Here is a 20726-nt window from a genome sequence, read left to right as displayed (position 1 = left end):
GTTATGACAGAAATCCTGATAATAGGTGAAATGATTGGGATCGTATCGGCCGATCAGTTGACAAGAAGCTCGGTGATCAGTATCGGCTGTAAAAATCCTGATCGGAGCATCCCTAACAAATAACTTTCATTTAGAAAATCGATAGGGTGTATTTACATTTTTTTTTTAAATACACCCTATTTTAATTTTTAAAACACCCTATTGGTGTATTTTAAACCAAATCCAACGAAGCTTCTGAACAGCGTTTCTCCTACTCACTTGTAAACCGCACCGCTCTTCCAGGTGTGTCGCACGTGCCTCAATTCTTGCATGTTTCACGTGCCAACGCGATTACTTGATGATTAAGAGTTAAAAAGTACTTCAATATTGATCTTTTATAGTAACTTTTTGTTCATTTTGGAGCTTCAAAAGTCAGATTACCATCCACTTTTTTTAAGGACCTGCCGAGCTAAGATTCTTTCTTCAGAGTAACACATTTGAAGAAAAAGTAAGACATCCACACCTGGGATATCATGAGGGTGAGTAAATGTTGAGAGAATTTTCGGTTTTGGGTCAACTAACCCTGTAATAAACCAAAAACGTGTGGTCATGGTAACGCCTTAAATGGCTTTCCATTATTGGTGCAAGGTCATAAATGTCATAAAGCATAAACCGATCAGCACAGGTAGATTTTTTTTGCCCATTAACCAGATTTTGCTTTTCACATAAACACCTTTTTAATGGCGTTTTTTTTTCTGGACTTATTGAATGTACACAAGTGTTGTTTGCATGCCTTTTTGTGAATTGATGTCAGAATCATAGAATAACTGGATTGTTTTATACTCATGTAAAAGTGGATTTCTTGCTTTGTTGTATGAAACATTTACTCAGAGTAAAATATCTATAGGTCATGGTTTAATTTTTAATTATTATTATGTTAATATTTATTATTGTATTTATGAATGAATTTGTATTTGTATTTTTACACCTGTTGTCATAGTGATTTTTAAGTCACTGCAAAAAAGGCCGGTGGAAGAAGTTGGAGAGGGTAACATGTTTTGATTTGGTATGACTTTAAAACCCACTTTGTTATTTTGATAATATTTCCGTTTGAAGTGTAATTTGAATTTAGAAATATTTTTTGGTTTAATTTTTTTTTGTGTGTGTTTTAGGAAATTACATTTTTCAAAATAAAACGGTAGAAGATAAGTGTGTGCAGATACAATCACTGTTAATAGTAGCCATGATTTGTGTGTCAGTAGATGAAAATTATTAAAAATACTTACATATTTTATAATTTACGGAATGTACATCCAAATCATGATGAGAATAACATTTTCTATTCTTATAAGAGCATGTCACTGTCATAGAAATATTTGGTGTAGTTATGTAAATACCAAAACTTCATGGCCATGCCCATTATCTTTGCGATTATGATTTGATATCAACATCATGTAAATTGGTGTTCATGTAAATTTAGTGGCACTGCAATTCTATTATTAAAGCAGCAGCGCAAACACTTTACTGCACAAACAGTGTCGTCTGAACGAATGGCGATGAAAATGTCTTAATTAGTGTGTAGATACATTTAGCAAGGACAGTAAACCCAATATTGTACAAAACAATTGTACTAAAAGAATTGTTAACAAAACCGTTAAAGAACCAGAATTGTTATGATGACTCAAATGGTATTGTTAAATTTCTTTCGACGTTTGGATTTGAAGAGTTAAGGATGATCACAGATAATCCTGCCAAGAGCATTCTTGGGATCTCAGTATCTATTTGCAGTTCTGTTGGCAGAAAAGTTATTGCTGAAATGTGATTGGCTGTGTTGTGTGTTTGGCTGACGGTGCAGTTTTGGAGGGAATCAGGAGGGCATGTGACTGATGCTCGGACATAATGGACTCCATTGTGTGACTACAGCTCCAGATCGTTTTCACCGTTGACTTCATGTCCTGCTCTGTCGCCACACCCACAGCCTATTTACTAACCCTTAGGAGCATGTGTGCTCATAGATCACTGGTGTCGTGATTGCGTCAACCTCCTGGGGCAGGGTTATGTCATTGTGTAAAGCCTGAAATTGGAATAACTTGGTGGTTTCTATAAAGGTCTCTCAGTTTGCACTCTTGCTGAGGTGTAACATTGGACTCCTATGATCATTAGCAAGTCACTATAGGGCTGTTCACAGGTGTTCATGGCCTCATGTAGCATATATCCAACCCTGTGATGAAAGTACTGGTGAATTTTTTTTTTTCTTTAAGCTTATCAAAAGCTGTTTTAATACTTTCCCAGGTAGTTTGAAAACTCGATCGTTCCCTTCCCCATTTTCCCCCAAGTGTAAAACAGCTGCATTTTCTCATGACCTCATAAAAGCAACCTGCCCATGTGTTTTATAGCCTTGTTCCATTCCTCCCCATTGTGACATCATCAGTTTTCTTGCCATGGTGAGTTCTGCTCATTATCCAGCATTTGGAAGCTCGGCATTAGAGCAACTTGGCTTGCATATCTGTCCCATTACGAAAACCACACTTCCATTATTTCAGTGCCTTGGGCTAGACCTCCATACATTGATGCTGGTGTAAAGTAATCATTGACTTTGTCAATGCTAAACGATCCTCTCTTGCTCGTCTCATCATTACTATCCTTCCTTTGTAGTTGTGTTGCTTGGTAGGCTAAGGGTGAACGAAATATCTAAAATGGTTCCTTTTTCATCTGTTAAATTGATGTTTGTGATTTAACATTTTTATTGATTCATCTATTAAATATGAACAGCAGAACATGTATATACAGAATCATTATTTAACCCTCACTAAAAAAAAACAATAACCCCACACATAAAACTCTGAATCTTCAACCAAAATTCTTGAATCTTAACACATCCCCAAAAGACATGTGTTGTGTCTCCATCTTCTGATTCACATCACCAGCAGGTGGGTGTGTCTTAAGACCAAGTCTATGCAATCTAAAGGGGGTCCAATAGACTCTATGTAAAATCTTAAATTGCATAAGGCGAAACCATGCATCTCTTGATGTGGGTTTGACGTTTTTTAGAATCCTAGCCCACACTCTCTCCTTCAGTGTCAAGTTTAGATCTTTCTCCCATAGTTTCTTAAGAGAAGTTAAAGTTCCGTCCCCCTGACTCTGAATTATCAGGGAGTAATACACTGATGCCTCATGACCTTTTCCAAAAGTAGTAATCACCACTCCCAGAGTATCTGCCGATTTAGGGGGGTGTAAACCACTTCCAAAAACAGTACAGAGCAGGTGGCGCTGCTGTAAATATCTATAGAACTGAGATCTGGGAATCCCAAAAAGTGTAACCAAATTTTGAAAGGATCTTTACACTCTATTCTCATATTGGTCACAGAGTGTAGTAACCCAAAAAAAATAAAAAAAAATAAACCCAATCCACTCTGGCCAGCAAAAAGGGCACTTGTTGATGCATAATTTGGGGTTCAGCCATATGCTGGAGGCAACATTTAAAAACTTTTCCAAATTAAACTGTCTGGACACTTCTGTCCATACCGAGTGCAAATGCGAGATAATGGGATGTAACTTAACCTCTCCGATTCATTTGATAGAAAGGCTCTGCAATGGAGATATAGGGGCAAGTACTTCCTGTTCTATACAGAACCAGGGACGGGCCCTCTCATGTGGAAGCGACACATAAGCCAAATGCCTGAGACCGAATGCATAATAATAAAATAAAATCTTGGGTAGGCCTAGCCCACCTTTGTCAATCGGCCTATGTAACTTATTGAAATGTAATTTGGGATGCTTACTGTTCCAAATGAAGGACTTCACTGTGCTATCAAATTGCTTGAAATATGAGAGGGGGACATCTACAGGGAGAGACTGCAGCAAGTAATTGAATTTTGGAATTCATTTTAATAACATTAACTTTACCAACCATAGATAAATGTAATGAAGCTCACCTATTCACATCACTTGAAAACCTTTTTATTAAAGGGTCAAACTATATCACACAATTTTGGCAGGAATAAAATGCCCAAATACTTAATGCCCTGTTTGGGCCACTGGAAAGCCGTTACTGGACAGTACGCTGTCAGAACCAAAGCTTCGGATATAGAGCAATTGACTAAAGCAAAAGTTTATGCACCATACCTCCCACCACCACCCCTGGAAAATCATCCTCTTTTCTTAATGCAGCTGCTAATGGTTCCAGGGCAAGACAGAACAATAATGGGGAAAGAGATTAGTCCATTTGTTTGTACCACCGCTACAGAGTGTCTATAAAGTAACTGAATCCAACCAATAAATGTACTCCCAAACCTGTATATTTCCAAAATCTTAAAAAGATAATCCCTTTTTTCACCTTTTCGGCGTCAATTGAGATGGCCGCTACCGGAGTCTGATCATTCGCCACTGACCACATGATACTGATGAAACGTCTAATGTTATCAGAAGAACTGCAGCCCAGAATAAACCACACCTGATCTATATGTATAGGAGATGTTATAACTTAATCGGTCAGCAAACATATTTGCCAAAATGTTTACATCTAGTTGGATCAGGGAAATTGGACGGTAACTCTTGCACTCTCTTGGATATTTGTCCTTTTTAAGAATCGGACTGAGCCGGCCCTGTGTTTGGCGGTTGCCGGAAATTTTCCATTCTTTAATGATTACATTTAAACATCTAACAAAAGTGGAGCCAATTCTGTAGCATAAGATCTAAAACATTTCAGTGGCAAGGCCTTAATTACCTCATCAAGCTCCTCCAAGGTTATCTCAGAATATTCTTTTTTGCTCTGTCGTTAATTTAAGGAGTTCTAATGGTTCCACAAAGTTTCTAATGTCTTCATCAGTAGACGAAGATGTGGAACTATAAAGATCAATATAGAATTCTTTTAAAATCATTATTAATATCAACGAGCGAGGTAAAAATGTCACCACCAGCAGATTTCACTGAGGGGATGGTAGAAGAAGACTCTCTGCTGTATATATGTAGCCAAAAGCTTCCCTGCTTTGTCCCCTGACTAAAGTAAGACTGTCTTGTTCTGAATAACCAAAACTCCACTTTCCGTGACACAATAGTATTATATCTGTATTTCAATCGGGTCAATTCTCTGAGGCCATCAGACAACATTTGGCGCTTCAGCTCTGCCTCGCCACTTTTAATATTACCTTCCAACTCCACAAGTTCTTGTGCTTTGGTTTTTTTGGTGAATACTGTGTGATCCGGCCCCTAAGAACTGCCTTAAGTGCCTCTCAAGCCACGCCCACAGAGGATACTGAGGTCCATTTGGTCTCCATATAAACAATGATTTCAGTCTTTAACATTTGTTGGAATTCAGGATTTTGCAAAAGGGATACATTAAAGCGCCAAGTATATGATTTATTTTTCTCTGTATGTGGCAACATCTCTAAACTCTCACAGGGTGTGATCTGAGACTAAGATATTTCCAATTGAGCAATCCTCAACAGATGATTCTTGAATAAATCATATGAACTGATGAAAAAAAATTATATTCCCTACCAGACGGGTTCAAAAGTCGCAAGACCAAGATTTTTACACATCCTGTGGAGCGTTAATGTTGCTCAAGGGGTCTTACACACTTTTTCTTTACTATGATCAAGGACTGAGTCCATCAAAAGATTAAAGTCTCCTCCCAATATTATATCATGAGGGGTGCCAACGGCTTGCAACATCCCTTCAAGATCTATAAAAAAATGCCCTGATAATCAGTGTTGGGTGCGTAAATATTAGCCAAAATCAACGTTTCCCCTGAATTTCTCCTAAAACAATATTGACTCTTCCTAATTTATCTTTACTCTGTTCAAGACATTTGAATTGTAGATGTTTATTTATCAATATAATGACTCCCCTACTCTTACTTGAGCCAGCACTAAAGAAAATAAAACACCCCATATCTTACCAAATGTTTCAGCTTTCTGCGGGGAAAGATGCGTTTCTTGAAGAAACATTATATCCTATTTCTTACGCTTAAGAAAAGATATAACCTTCCTTCTTTTTATGGGGTGCCCCAAACCATTCACATTCCATGTGGAGAGAGAGAGATAACCTACTCATATTAACATTTGACATATTGATATAATAAAAAAGATAAATTGTGTGTCAAAAACAAGATTATACGGACCACATTCCCCATTAGTGCAACAATCAAACCCCCAACTTCCCCACGAACAAAACAAACAAAACAAATAAAAATGTGTGCATTAATCCCGCACATGACGGCGCCAACCGGCATCAATCCCCCTAAACTGAAAAGGTCCATGTACGCATACGAGAGCCCCTGCGACAACTTTGCCATCGGATTGCTTAAGTCCAGTGCTTCTGCACCAATTTTGTGAGGCAACATTACATAACAGAAAATTTTTTTTAAAACAGACCCCAGCCAACAGGCAGAATAAACACAAAGAACATGTAGATTCATTCACAGAACTGTCTCGAAGGTGTGTTCCTCTACAAAACATATTCCAGCTGATATAAAGCCTTTCAGTTTCCTCGGAGAGACAACCAATTGATCAGTGAGCCGGCTGTTTATGAACATGGCAGATGACGTAATCATTCTAATGTCCCTTAAAACTACTCCACAAAAACAAACTCCAGCCAACAGGAGGCATAAGCACAAAGAAAGAACGGATTCATCCACAACTGTCCCAAAGCAGATTAATTTGCCACAAAACAGGCATCCCGGTTTCTTACATTCCTTGAACTGATCGCGTTGTCGAATTTGTCTCTTGTCGAATTTGCAAAGTCCGGGAACAAGAAAATATTGTGATTCTTCCAAGAAAGTTTTCCTTTGCTCCTGATAAAAAATATCTTTTTATCAGATGATCTCAGAAATTTGGCCAGAATGGATCTGTCTCCCTCAGCAGATCTGCGAGCTGGGACACTGAGCTTGCTCTATTTTAAGTTATGAGGTTGTCGAGCAGACTCTGGAAGAGCTCATCCAGTAATTTAACCAGATCTCTGCCCTCTTCATGCTCAGGATTTCCAACAATCCATATATTGTTACTTCGGTTCCCATTTTCGAAATCTTCCAATTTTTCCAAAATGTTGTTCCAAGTCTGTTTTGGATGCGGGCGGATTGGCGGATAATTCCCTTTCCGGTGACTCCAGATAATCGATTCATTTCTCAACATCTGCCACTCTTGTATCCAACTCCATTTTGTTTCCATCACCGTAATCGACTGACATATTACAACGAGATTATCCAAGTCAGCAACAATCTTCGTCAGCATCACCGAGATGTTGGGACAGTTGACACTAGATTTCTTCTTCCGTCGTGCTTTCTAAATCGAGTCCCCGGCTCGCAGGGCCATCAGAGGTTTCAGCTTGAGCACGTAAGTGTCTTTTAATGTCTCCAGAGTATGAGGATTTTGACTTCTTTGCCATGTTTACCTCAAAGAGCAAATATGTAACTAGGTGTATCGGATCTCACTGGATTATTACATGAAGATAATAAAAAAAACGATCAAAGTGCGCAGAGCTGTCGCTCGCATGTCTGCTTCTCGCATGGCGTCATGTGACCTCCTGTAAAATTTATGTTTTATGAGGTGTTCATCTCCTCACATTTCTATAAAGCACTGGATAAAAGCCTTGGTTTCCTTGTTAAACCCTGTTAAAACTTCCCAATGTAATTCATATTTAATGCTTTGAAAGTCAGCATACTCTGCAGTAAGACACATCCTCCCTCCCAATGCATGCTACTCTGTTGCTCTTTGTCTGAGTGCAGCAACAGTTAGGGTGTTGTAAACTGATCCACTGGGTATAGTAGTGCCTGTAATCTCTTTCCTCTCTGTCCCTCTACTTCTGTCTCTCTCTTTCCCCATTCCTCTTTGTTCACTGCAGAAACACCCGCTGCTCTGCTTCTCGTTCATCTTCCCCTGCCTTTACTCCAAAATTCTCTCTCTCTCTCTCTCTCTCTCTCTCTCTCTCTCTCTCTCTCTCTCTCTCTCTCTGTCTGTCTGTAACTTTAACAGTTTTCCCCTGGCTCGCTTTCTCTGAGATTTCCTTGCTCAATTTTGTCATCAGGCACAATATTTCAGATTGCTCTGAAAGAACATGCTGAATTTGAGCTGCAATATGGGGGATTTTCCCCCTTTTGTGTGCCTGAAATACGATAAGCATTAAAACCTCAATAGCTTTCTGAAAATCAATCTGTTAACTCAGAGAAGATTGTGGCAATGCAACTAAAGGAACTAGCGGTCGACCGATATTCAGTGGCCAATACTGACATCTGTAGAGCATTGCGGCTGACATATACATAAAAAAATTTAATGATAGAATATGAGGCACAAGAAAATTACTGAAATTTATATATATATTTTAAATGGATTCAAATTAATTGAAAATTAACTGTTAAAATTAAAAGTTAACTGATTACAACTGAAACACTTGTCTTAAAATATTTACTAGGGCTGGGTATCAATACAGATTTCACAATTTTTTTACAATTACAATTCACAAATGTTTTAATTGATCCCGTTTTTTTATTTGATTTGATTCAGAGTAATTTTGAAAGACTATATTTCAGTTATAATGTCTTTTTTTGCTTACATATGAAAGAAATTTGATGATTCTTCATTACTAATTTCAATACATCAAAATACTTACTAATAGAACAAAGCAATAAAACAAACAAAACAAACAAATTAATGAAGCAAAAATGTTACAACAACAGTATTAAGTATTATTCAAGTAAACATTAAGAATTTTTTTTATTTTCCCTCCATATTTTGAAAAGGAATGGTGACTGAGACTGTCAGTCCTTAACATTCTGTCTAACATCTTTTGGGTTCCACAGAATACAGAAAGTTTCACAGGGTTGGAAGAACATGAGGGCGGGCAAATTATGATATAATATTAAAGGCCGAACTATCACTTTAAGGATGCTTTTCAGATTTGGATGAATCTGTCTGTTAGAAGAAAAGTTTGGGAATCTTTTTTTTTTTAATTATGGTGAAAAACAGTTTCACACAGTCCCAAATTATATATAATCATTAATTGTACACTGAAGCAAGATTCAGCATTGTCAGGGTGGAAAGAATTTAGATAATTAGTTCTGTACACTAAGGGTAAGACAAAGCCACCCGCATCTGTCAAAAGCTGTGCACGCATGCACCAACCTTGCTCGTGCAGAAATGCTAACAATCGCATTAGGCAGGGCATTTAACATGGATGTTTATAAGGATTTATACAGTAGGCACAGATATGTTGCAGAACTGATGTAAAAATGTAAACTTAGAAACTGAGGTCATAAGAGCCCTTAGTTACAAATTCACACTGAAAATGAATGAGTGTCACCATGTCACAGACGAGATCAAATTATCACAATCTCTAAAACTTTCCTCACTTTGTTTTCTTAAGTTGGAGCTGCAAATTTAATCTTGAAATATATCCTTGTCTTGGTGTAAAATTAATGCATTGTGTGGAGTGAAGAAATGTTTGTCTTGTGTGCTTGCTGCTCTAGTGTTAAACGCGACTTGTGTGACAGCGTGAATCTGTGCACGGGTACCGAGATGAGCTAATAAAAAGTGATCTTTTAGATTCTCATGATTTGTGTACTTTGTCCCTCTACTCTTTGACTTTCGGCATGTCAGCGAAATCAACCAGTGATTTTCTTGTGATCGACCGGTTAAACACTTTCGACATAAGTATTGAGTAAAGGAAAATGGTGATCTAAAATCTTGTCATTTTAAGAATCAATATCTAGATTAAGGATCGCTCAAATAAATGATTGCAATTCGATTTTTTTTTTTTTTAACCAAGCTCTAATATTTACTCTTAAAATAGGGGTTTTCAAACTTTGTGATGCCAAGGACCCCCAAATGTGATTATATTCTTGCGTGGGACCCCCCTTCCTAAAATATAAAAGCAGCTTTATATTTTCATTTATAAAGTCCCAATTATACTGTGCAAGAAAAATAGTGCGATTATAAAGGTTTTTAGGTAAATTTAAATCATTGGCTTTTAAAGTGAAACAGATAAGTGACTAGTTTATGAATTCATAGAATTTAATAGCATGTGTTTGGGTGCATGACCATGAGTGTGTGAGTTCATGTGTTTGTTTGAGAAATAGAAAACCTCCTCTGGTCATTGTGTATCTGCCTACTCCCCTGACTCTGGGTGGGTCCACTGCTATATAATGTATTAAGTGTATATAATTGTGGGTGTGGGTGTCACTGTGTCTGTATTAAAATAGCCCTCATCCCTTTCATGACACACTACTGCCTCAACTCAACAATCCCATCATTCATCCAATCTAAGATAACCTTTAAAATGAAGTGATAAACTACAGCAACCCTCTGTAAATGATCCACTCCAGGAAGACATAGACTGATTTCCTCATCCACACAAACACACACTGGACAGACTGAAATAGAAGCCTTTGTTTAGCTGATAATATTCTCCAGTCACCAAATGGATCAGACAGTTTGCACAAGGAAGCTTGTTTAAATTTGATGTGGTTGTACCTTATGCAAATATATTAATACAGTGTTCATTGCAATGTAGTTTGCATTTCAAATAATTGTTTTTGATTCCCCTTCCTGGTTTATATTTGGACGTTTATCAGATACACAGAGATTTTGATCACCTCTGATGGGTTAAATGCAAATTGTGTTAAAAATTATACATGTGTGGGGGTACCTGCGTTGGGAGTGGTCAAAGACAAGTGTACGCACACAAGTATCCTGGACAACCTTAGCAACCAGTATTAGTGATGCCACAGGATACTCTCTAGCAGGAGGGGGTAGAACACACACAAAGTTAATTCATTAAGGGAACATTTACAGTATGTGTCATAATGTTTCAGAATTAAAGGAATATTCCAGTTTCAATCCAAGTTAGGCTCTATCAACAGCATTTGTGGCATAACGTTGATTACCACCAAAATTAATGTCTACTCGTCCCTCCTTTTCTTTAAAAAAATAAAAATTAAAAATCGAGGTTAAAGTGAGGCACTTACAATAGAAGTGAATGGGGCAAATTTCTGGAGGGTTTAAAAACAAACGTGATGCTTACAATTTTATAAAAGCACTTATATTAATTCCTCTGTTAAAACTAGTGTATTATTTGAGCTAAAGTGGTTTAAATTGTCTCTTTTACAGTCGTTTAGGGTTTGTTGACATTACATCGTCATGGCAACAAAGTTGTAAAATTGACTAACTTTACACAGAAAAGGTTAGTAAGTGATTTTATCATACTAAAATCACGTTAACACGAATATTGTTTCTTGTGGCTTTACTTTTGAAATAGGGAGTATTTAAAGGTTTACAGATTGGCTCCATACACTTCCATTGCAAGTGCATCACTAACCCAGATTTATGCTTTTTTTTTTTTAAGAAAAGGAGGGGCAAGTCAAACATTTTTTTTGTGGTAATCAATATTATTCCACAGATGCTGTCAATTGAGCTTAACTTGTGTTGAGCCCGGAATATTCTTTTAACAGTGCGACCAATATCTTAAATGAGGGTAGAGTGGTGAATCTCACGACATCTGTCCAGAAAATGTCTTCAGTCACATTTTTACAATTCTGGTATAGTTGTTAAGGTAGCATTGGTGATTAAATATTTACTCATGTTAGTGCTCGCAGCTCTGGTTTAATGAAGAATGGTGGCAGACACTCATAGACTGCTCAAAAAGGTCTGTGTTTTCATGATACTCTGGTCTGATTGTGGTACTGGGTCCAGATGAATAGGTCCGTGTTTAGTCCTCCCCCTCTCACACATCTGATGTCTGCAGTGGGGTTTGTTAACTAAGCCGAGCCAAATGGGTCATGCAAGTGTATCCCCGTGTGGTAGAGGATTTACTCCCAGTGAGAGGGAAAACTGCCTCCAAGTCAGCCCACGTCCTGCCTCATGATAGGTGTGAAGAACACTGCTCAGAGCAGCTGGGATGCACATGGTGCCTGGTGCACCAGTTTACCACTGCTATGTGCACTTGCCAGATGAGTCAATGAGAAGAGGACATGTTGTAGTAGAATTGGGCCACCTCATACCCTCTGACCCAGTACTGATCTTTTTTGATGGTGGTAGGACGCCCTGGATCTCACACCCACTTCCAGGTTTGACAAAGCCAACACACTGCTATTCTATGGACTTAGGTTGGATTTTTTTCAAACTCCCTAATCCAAGAGGAAACATTTCTGACTAACTCATCATAGAGCTTTCAAGCTACATCGACCAAACTTGTCACATACTTTATGAGCAATAGTAATAACTAGATTAAAAACTTGATGCTGGCTTGATGAAGCCTTGTTGGATGGATGGATGGCTTGACAAGCTTTGATGGATGAATTTGATTTGAATTGAATTTGTGGACCGTAGGAGTTTGAAAATATTGACTAAAGCAGTAAGAATTTAACATTCCATCAATGTGAATCTATGGGATTTTGGATCATCTGCTATGGGGAAACCATTAGTATGATCAGTTAGAAAAGTCATAATATGAGTTAGAACAGTCTGAAGGTCCATGTCAATTTTGGTTACAAATGCAATGTACTTTTTTGTCACAAGTCCCATCTAGGTTTGTTTTGTAAGAGGTCCTATCTCCATCACATGATCATTGTTGGCAAACACACACACAGTAGTGTGTTTATTTATAGTATCGCAAAGGTTCTGCCCAAGCCCAACCAGTGTTTAGAACTTGCATGGAAATTAATAAAATGTTAGAATCTAATGTCAAATTGTTAAATGCCTTAATCGTGAAAAATCAAGCATTAAACATTTTAAATTTATAGTATGCATTAACACGTTACATTTGACAGCTCCAGTAATCAAACCTTTCTTAAATAAAAGCCTCTCCAAGGCCAGTCATTGTTATGTTCACTGTGAGTCATATATATATATACACACACACACACACACACACACACACACACACATAGAGAATCAGTTTAGTAGTTTATTATGTAGTTTTTAAAAGTGGTAGTTCAGGAGTATTTAATATAGAGTGTAATCCACTGTGGCACAACGATAGCTCACAGCAGTCTGTGAGATTAAGTCAGTATAACAGAGACTTTAGGAAGGCCTTTTCCTGACGATGCGACAATGAAACCATTCATCTGAACTCAATGTGCGCTCACACACGCACACACCATTCATCTCAACCCATAATGAACAAACTGAAATGCACAATGACCTCCTAAAGTACTCTTTGCCTGTGCGTGCGCGCAAACACACAGTGTGTGTGGATGTGTGGCCGCATTGCATCATATTGTTATAACATGAGGTGACCATCAGTCTGGGAAAGAATCAGACATTTCACAGTTGTCTATGCCATCAGTATTTTTCTGCTCCAAAATCCCCATAGATCTGTATATGTCTAAATACAGTAGTGTGTCTGTTTCTATCCATCAATCTGACACTAATGCTTACCACACAAGATTGCAGTGTGTGTGTGTGTGTGTGTGAGCGTGTATTTATCACTTTGTGGGGACCAAATGTCCCCATAAGGATAGTAAAACCCGAAATTTTTGACCTTGTGGGGACATTTTGTCGGTCCCCATTAGGAAAACAGCTTATAAATCATACTAAATTATGTTTTTTGAAAATGTAAAAATGCAGAAAGTTTTCTGTGAGGGTTAGGTTTAGGGGTAGGGTTAGGTTTAGGGGATAGAATATAAAGTTTGTACAGTATAAAAACCATTATGTCTATGGAAAGTCCCCATAAAACATGGAAACACAACGCGTGTGCGTGTGCGCGAACAGGTAAAGAGGCCAACAGTAAGCTTTTCACGCAAAGCTACTTTTTAAACTGTAATTGTGTGGCCATTTTGGTTTTGTCACACACACATAAATCTGATTCGTTTTTTCAAATCCGATTTTGGACGTACTGTTCACTCTGTCACTTTACAAGTATATCTACATTGGTTGCCATAGTAATGACATAGTCATGAGACATTGTCTCTATAACAGCAGAGTATCAGGCTTTCAATGTCTGAAATTGCTCTCAAATGGTCTCATTGTATCCCGAATGCTGATTAAAAACTATATAAAATATGATTGGGCTATTTTTAAAACCTTATTGAAATTGGATTTCACACCACCTATGAATGTGGTTTGGATCACTTCAGTAAAAATTAGATTTCATAGTTTTCACAGAATTTCTACGATTGCAGATGGACACCACAAAAATCTGATTTTTGCTGCCTGTCTGAACTAAGCCTTCGATTTCCATCTATTAGGTGTATTTATTAAGTCTATTAATCTTGGTCAATGTTAATTTATAGAGGTCGACCGATAGTGGATTTTGCAGATACCGATAACTAAGGTGATGGAAAGGCCTATAACCGCTTAATCGGGTGATGGTTTAAAAAAAAAAAAATTATACATTTTTTTCCTTACTATGACTGGAACAGACAAAGAGTCCAAAATTTATATAATCTCAGATGCAGTTTATTGTTCAACCAAAGTCCCAAAGAATAACTAGGAAAAAAAGAAGATTTGGTGCATAACGCAGGGCTTTTAAGTATAAACAAGCCCGAAATACACCAGGGACTCTTAGTTTTTCATAATTTTATAATTTCAAAAATATCATCAACTCTTGACATAGATATTTGCTGATAACAATAGTTCCAAAAAGCAACTATTGGCACTGATTAATCGGTAAAACTGACATATTGGTCCACCTCTATTATTTTACAACAAATTATAATAAAAAAATGTATATTAAAATTTGTGTACATTAACATTAATGCATGAACTAACAGTGAACATTTGTACTTTAACTACTGCTGCAAAATCATTGTTAGTTCTAATGCATTTACTAATGTTAACAAAAAGATCCTTATTGAAAAGTATTTCCATTTTTTTTCCCCACATTACATTCATCTCTTTATTGCCTGTTGACCTCTTCTCTTGCCCCTTTCTCTCTTCTCGGTTTCATTCTCACAGTTTTGCCTTCACTCTTTGTCACAGTCCTAACCCCTGTCCTTTTCTTTTGCACACTGTTTCTTTATCTCTCTCTTTTTCTCTGAAGCTTATGGCCTTTTTTCATTCATTAACACAGTGACATTTTAAAGGCCTGAACCAGAGATGGAATGATTAGGCTTTATGAATCTGGGGCAAGCTCATGACTGGGCAGACAGAAGGAAGGACAGTCATTTTGAATTCTCTGACCTCAGGGGTTTAAAGGAGCTCAGAATTGCTGGCATTCTCACAGCAGCTGAATAGAGCTCCCTCTGTATTTTTGTAAGCGTGACTGAACACTGTTCAGTTTTAGAGTTGAACAGAGCAACTTCTGATTTCAGTGTTGTCTGGGCGACTTTCTGTTCCGTTCAGAGGTGCACACTTTTATGTCTGTGCCCCATTATCATGAATGTATTCATAGTGTGCAGTTTCAAGAAAAGATTGGTAGAAAAAATATTTTTCTAAAGATATTTTTTAATTATTATATTATTGTTGTATAATTATTAAATTATGTGAATATAATTACAAATATAATAATTAAGTATTTTTAAATTACAATCAATATTTTATTTTTATAGTATAAAAATGTAGAATTATATTGATAATATAATATTAATTCAATTTTAAATGTCAATTTATTTGTCATTTAAAAAAATTTATAATTCCTCAATCTTTTTACTTGACACCCCTCGTCTTCCACAGTTGTTGTGACCAGCGATGACCAAATGAGGGATTATAATAAGTATAGGCAAATTATCCTGTTTGTGTAACTGAGTTAAGATTTTGTCATGCTTCTGATAATGATTCTGTTTGTGTATTTTGGGAGTTTGTTTAAGGATTTTACAACAAGTGTGACTCAGAGATGTGGTGTACACTCCCTAAATGACTACACACGCACACACACACACACACACACACATGCACAGTTCCAGACTATTTATAGTTGGCTAGATCATCATACCATTAAATCTTAATTAAACCAAGGCCTTTTAGATGCACTCTGTAGACACCGTTATATGTCCTCAATTCCTGACGAGCGACACAATGACATCTGGGATGAGATCTGAAGCGAAACGGAGTGGAACTAGATTGGGTGTAGTCATCGCATGTTACCTCTCACTTTTATCTCTCGTTATTTAACTACACTTAACAAATTTCACCCTCTTCAACTTTTTATGTCTCTGTCTAATGTCTTAAGTCTGCATTCTGTCCTGTTGTTCCTTGTTATGGCAACACTCTTCCAAAGTAACATTACCAAATCAATTCTTTGAACATAAATGTGTTCTCACAGTAAATGCCCCCTAGTGTGCAAGCATAGGAGTACAACCTGCAGTTTGCAAGAAGCAATGTCACACTTGGCACACAAGCACAATGCGACTGAAATAGTTGCACTATAGAGCCTTGCATTGTAGAAATTCTCCATTCACAATCCGCCATAATTTAATTCAAGGTTAAAAAGTGTCCAATAACAAGACAGTTATTGATATTAAATTAATTAGCTAGTTGTCTCTTAAAGTATTGTCTCTCAGTTTTCAAAAACAAAAGCAAAGCGCATTTACATGTGAATATTATCTTTGGCGAGTTTGTGGCAAATTTTCAGTGAACTTTTTAAGGGTAGTCACTTGGTATAGGTGCGTGCAGTGTGTGTTGGAGCAGATCCAAAGCATGAGAAATTCCCCATTAATATTTAATTTCATGCCATTTTAACAATAACAGATTGGGCGATTGCATATGAGTTGACACATTTTGTATTGTATCTTTGAGCAAACCCTCCGATGTTCATTCATGTTTATCCATGCTTTAAGTCAGAAAGTGTTTTGCGCCCAGCTCTTTTTACATGGGTACCTACCACAATCTGCCACACTTGACATTAAAGAGCATCAAAACAACATTTATTGTTTAATTTTGTGATTTTAAAATTTACACTTTTAAAAGCTGAGACTAAAATAGTGTTTCTCCTAAAACTACCTCTGACTCAAAAATGATGAGAGTGCATCACATTTGTAGATATGCAGCTAAGTAGTAAACAGTATACTGTAAAAATGCAATTTAGAACAAAAGACAACTAAGATTGTAATTTCTGGGATACAAGTCCTTTTTCTTCCCACCACAAAGTATTTTTAGGTAGCGGGGGTTCCAGTGTTCCACACGCTCTGATGACATCAATAGGATTATCACATAAAATATTACATTATCCAACTACGCATATCACATTTTTCCTCCATAGTTCACACTCCGCCTCATGTGCTTTAGGGGGTAGATCAGGAACATCCACATTCAGCACCTTATACCCCATTTACACCTTGTACAAACCTGAGTTAAATTTGTTTGACAAGCTTTATTACTATTCTTCGTCAACAGTACACAAAATGCTTACACAAACTAAACTTGTCAGCATTCACTTTTACAACTTGTTACAACCAATAACAATTAGCTTGCCACAATGATTCTTGAATTGACACACCATTAACTTGGAATGCTTAAAGACAGTCGTGCGTCTCCCATGGATAAACACCACATTCTGGTGGAGTTCATGTGTGCTCATCTCATAAATACATTTCACCTCAGTATGGCCAGAAACATACCTTTTAAGCAACACCCATCTATGGGATAAGTTTGACTGTCTCTGAGTTTCTGTTGAAGGTAAGGAAGTAAGGGGCGGGACTTAGTCGCACTTTCTTTTGTTGCCTTAATCTCTTGCTCTGCTTTATTGTTCTGTATCTGCGGCTCACCCCCACTTCGGTTCCATTTTTGGCACCTTTCTTTAGTCGAGGGGGAAGCTGTGTCTCTGTGTTCTGAAGTGGGACTTATAAAGAGGATCTCAGTGGGGGGTTGACTGACTGGAGATTTTATTAGCTGTATTTATCAGAGCTGGGTGGGCACATGCAGGGAGATAGAGGGTGTGACATGGCTAACGAGGATGGAAGAAATACATTCCCCATGGAACAGCACGACGACATCACCCCCCCGGAGCCTGCCGCCGCACCACATGGGGTAGGCCTGGTGAAGATACCCCAAATCCTTTTAGAGTAGAAGCTGAGCAAAGACTTTTGTTGAAGGATGCACCAAAATAACATTTTGGGTACAATTTTAGAGTTTGGTCCAGAATGCAAAAAATATTAATGGAGTGAATAAATATTTAGTGTATTGTATAGGTACTTGAGCATGCTATTTGTTTTACAATTGGTTCTTATTCAAATATTTGTTTTAAGAAAGTGGCCAACACTGTTTTTAGATATGCAGTGTTGCAATACTTAAGTGCATCGCTTTCCGTGTAATTTGCACTTCCTTAAAAAAACAAGCTGTTTATGTCACAATCTTTTACTTTCTAATTTTCTCTTTGCATCTTTTTTTTTCTCTCGTTGCTGTATATTTCCCCATTTCTGTGTTTTTTTTCAGGAGTTAAACTGTGTCCTTTGCAGACTGTTTTTTGTTTACTTTGAGCACCCCCTCCCCCATCGTCTGATGACTTTGCGAGTTGCGTAACGCCATTTCCTCTCATCCCCCTCTTCCTCCTCCGACTCTCCCTTGTGCTATACTGTCATTGTTTATGCTTTTCCTCTGTCTGACACCCTTTTTGCATCCCATTTCGCTCTGACTAATGACCGTTCTGTTACTTTGTATGAACTGATGCATATGGCCTGCCCCACCACAATGAGGTTCACGCTGCATCATTTTCAGAGGTATTGTTTCAGTTGCCTTTGCAATGAGTAAAATGGCTTAAATGGTGCTGTGGTTATTGGCTCAAACCGTAGTTGTTTATACATTATCACTGTAGCCTCCGCGATTTAGCTCTGATGTCACAACATGTTTGGTGACCACCAATTGCCTGTGAGTCAGCAATTGCTGATTTGACTTTTTAAGGTGCACTAAGCAATTATGTTATGCATTTAAAAAGTTTTACACGTCAATAAATTAAGAGTATTTTTGACAAATCAAAATGAAATAATTTACATTCAAAGAAGATGAAGACTTATACCACTTGCCAAGACAAGTCTATGGTTTGCAGGGTTTCAACTGCCACTTTCATAAGTCTGAAATCAAAATTGATCTGATTTATTTTCTTAATGTATGCAACTGGTCTTATTGTGACTGATTTATCCATGCAATATAACTTTTTAATCTTTAATAAGAATGTAATAACTTGCACTTCCGATGAAATTACTTCTCTGCTGAAGAACGTGAGACCACAGGGCAGTTAAACCAATAGTCAGTCTGTTTTAACCCCACACCTTCAGCCTGTCATGTGCACAGAGATGGTGAAGAGGTGTAATTTGGTTTAGTTATTTAGTTTCCCACCCAAACCCTTGTTTCATACCCCAAACTACCTTTGTTATGGGCCCGCTGGCTTGAATGTTTACTAGAGGTTCACCGATCGGCCGATCTTCATCTTAAACCAGTGAATGTCGATCGTGCCTAGATTCGGGGCCGATCTTTTTCTTTTTACCAATTAATCCGTACCTATAGTTGCTTTTTGGATTTTGCCAATACAATAACTAAGGTGCTGGTAAAGGCAGATTAATCAAAAAATATATGATGATAGTTGTTGACGACATTTTATTTTCACTTTTCCCCCACTTTTTATTTTGTATCCTTATTATAAAACCTCATCTGGTGAAATATATACATGGAGAACTCTCCATCTGGTGAATCTATAGGCTATAAAAAGCTTAATTTGATAAATTGTGATGGAGCCAAATCTCTGTAATTTCAAAATGCCGGTGTATGCAACGTCCCGCATTATGCACCAAATATTGATTTAGCCTTAGTGTCTGTGCCCTTCATAGTTTAGAAAGGAAAATATATTTTGTTGTTTTATTGATATTGATTTTGATTTAAAAAAAAAAAAAAAGGAAAACCTGTCGCCCCGATAAATCTGTAATCTGCCTTTACCAGCACCTTACTTATTGTATCGGCAAAATCCTCTATTGCTCGACCTCTAATACACAGCCACTTTACTGAAAGAATGAGCGCTTGCTCAGTCCTCGAAGTATGGCACTGTGGCCAGTCTGGAGGGCAAGTTATTAGCAAATACTGTCATTTTCAGACATGCTGTTATTCAATTGAATATAGGTGTGAATCATCACTGACCTCACGATTCGATTATAAAACGATTCTCGATGCATCACGATGGATCTTGTTCTTTTAATTTATTTCTTTTTTCAGTTTCTTAAATTTAACATTTTTCCCTTTTCTTTTTTTTTTTTTTTAACAGCGGTTTTAAAAAATCACATTACATAAACTGGTCTTTTACATTCAGTATGAGCTGTGAACAAAATATGGAACAAGATTAAATAAATGGTTCTATTGTGTAAAAGAGTATCTCAGTTTTTAGTGTCTTCTTTAGAACCTTATAAAAAAGATATCTTAAAAATATTGGTTCGCCATTAAAACACTCTGAATACTTTTTGTTATTTTTTGTTTTAAGCATTGTACATAATTTAATAGTATTTCATTATTATTTAAAATTAATCTACGCCATGCTATTCATTTTAATTTTTAACCACAACTAGAAGTTGCTGGTCCAGGATGAGAGATATATCTGCTTCTATGAGAGTGCAGCTGTCAGCTTCTCTCCTCACATGCTCTCCTCACTCTTACATTAAATATAATAAAGTGTGTTTAGCAAACATTTTACAGAGACAGGTTTTCAAAATACTATTAATTACACACTCTTTTTTTTTTATTATTATTATTGTAAAGATAGCATTGTGTCATATCAGTTTGTTTGCCATGAGAAGTCTCTGATAATCAATGTACTCCTCAGTCACAACGTTATCAGTCTCAAAATTAAAAATGAGCTCCCTCTTCGACACGTATGTGTTTAGCTGTCAGGTAATTGTCACT

At 37.1% G+C, this 20726-nt stretch overlaps 1 protein-coding gene across 2 annotated transcripts in view; it reads left to right on the top strand.

The window, feature by feature from the left end:
- The window catches only part of LOC127652213 (serine/threonine-protein kinase N1-like), a 65382-nt gene that overhangs the window by 10648 nt on the left and 34008 nt on the right, over positions 1-20726 (top strand). The window contains exon 1 of one of the 2 annotated variants that reach the window (XM_052138346.1): positions 17624-17873. The exons of the other annotated variant lie outside the window; for it this stretch is intronic. Coding sequence (XP_051994306.1) covers positions 17763-17873 — 111 coding nt within the window. The 5' untranslated portion in view covers positions 17624-17762. Of the gene's footprint in view, positions 1-17623; positions 17874-20726 lie in introns of those variants that run through there. 2 annotated transcript variants of the gene reach the window in all.

The sequence above is a fragment of the Xyrauchen texanus genome, chromosome 11, assembly GCF_025860055.1.
Source record: "Xyrauchen texanus isolate HMW12.3.18 chromosome 11, RBS_HiC_50CHRs, whole genome shotgun sequence".
NCBI lineage: Eukaryota > Metazoa > Chordata > Actinopteri > Cypriniformes > Catostomidae > Xyrauchen > Xyrauchen texanus.
The sequence above is the reverse complement of the archived record's forward strand: the minus strand, read 5'-3'. Positions and strand labels throughout refer to the sequence as shown.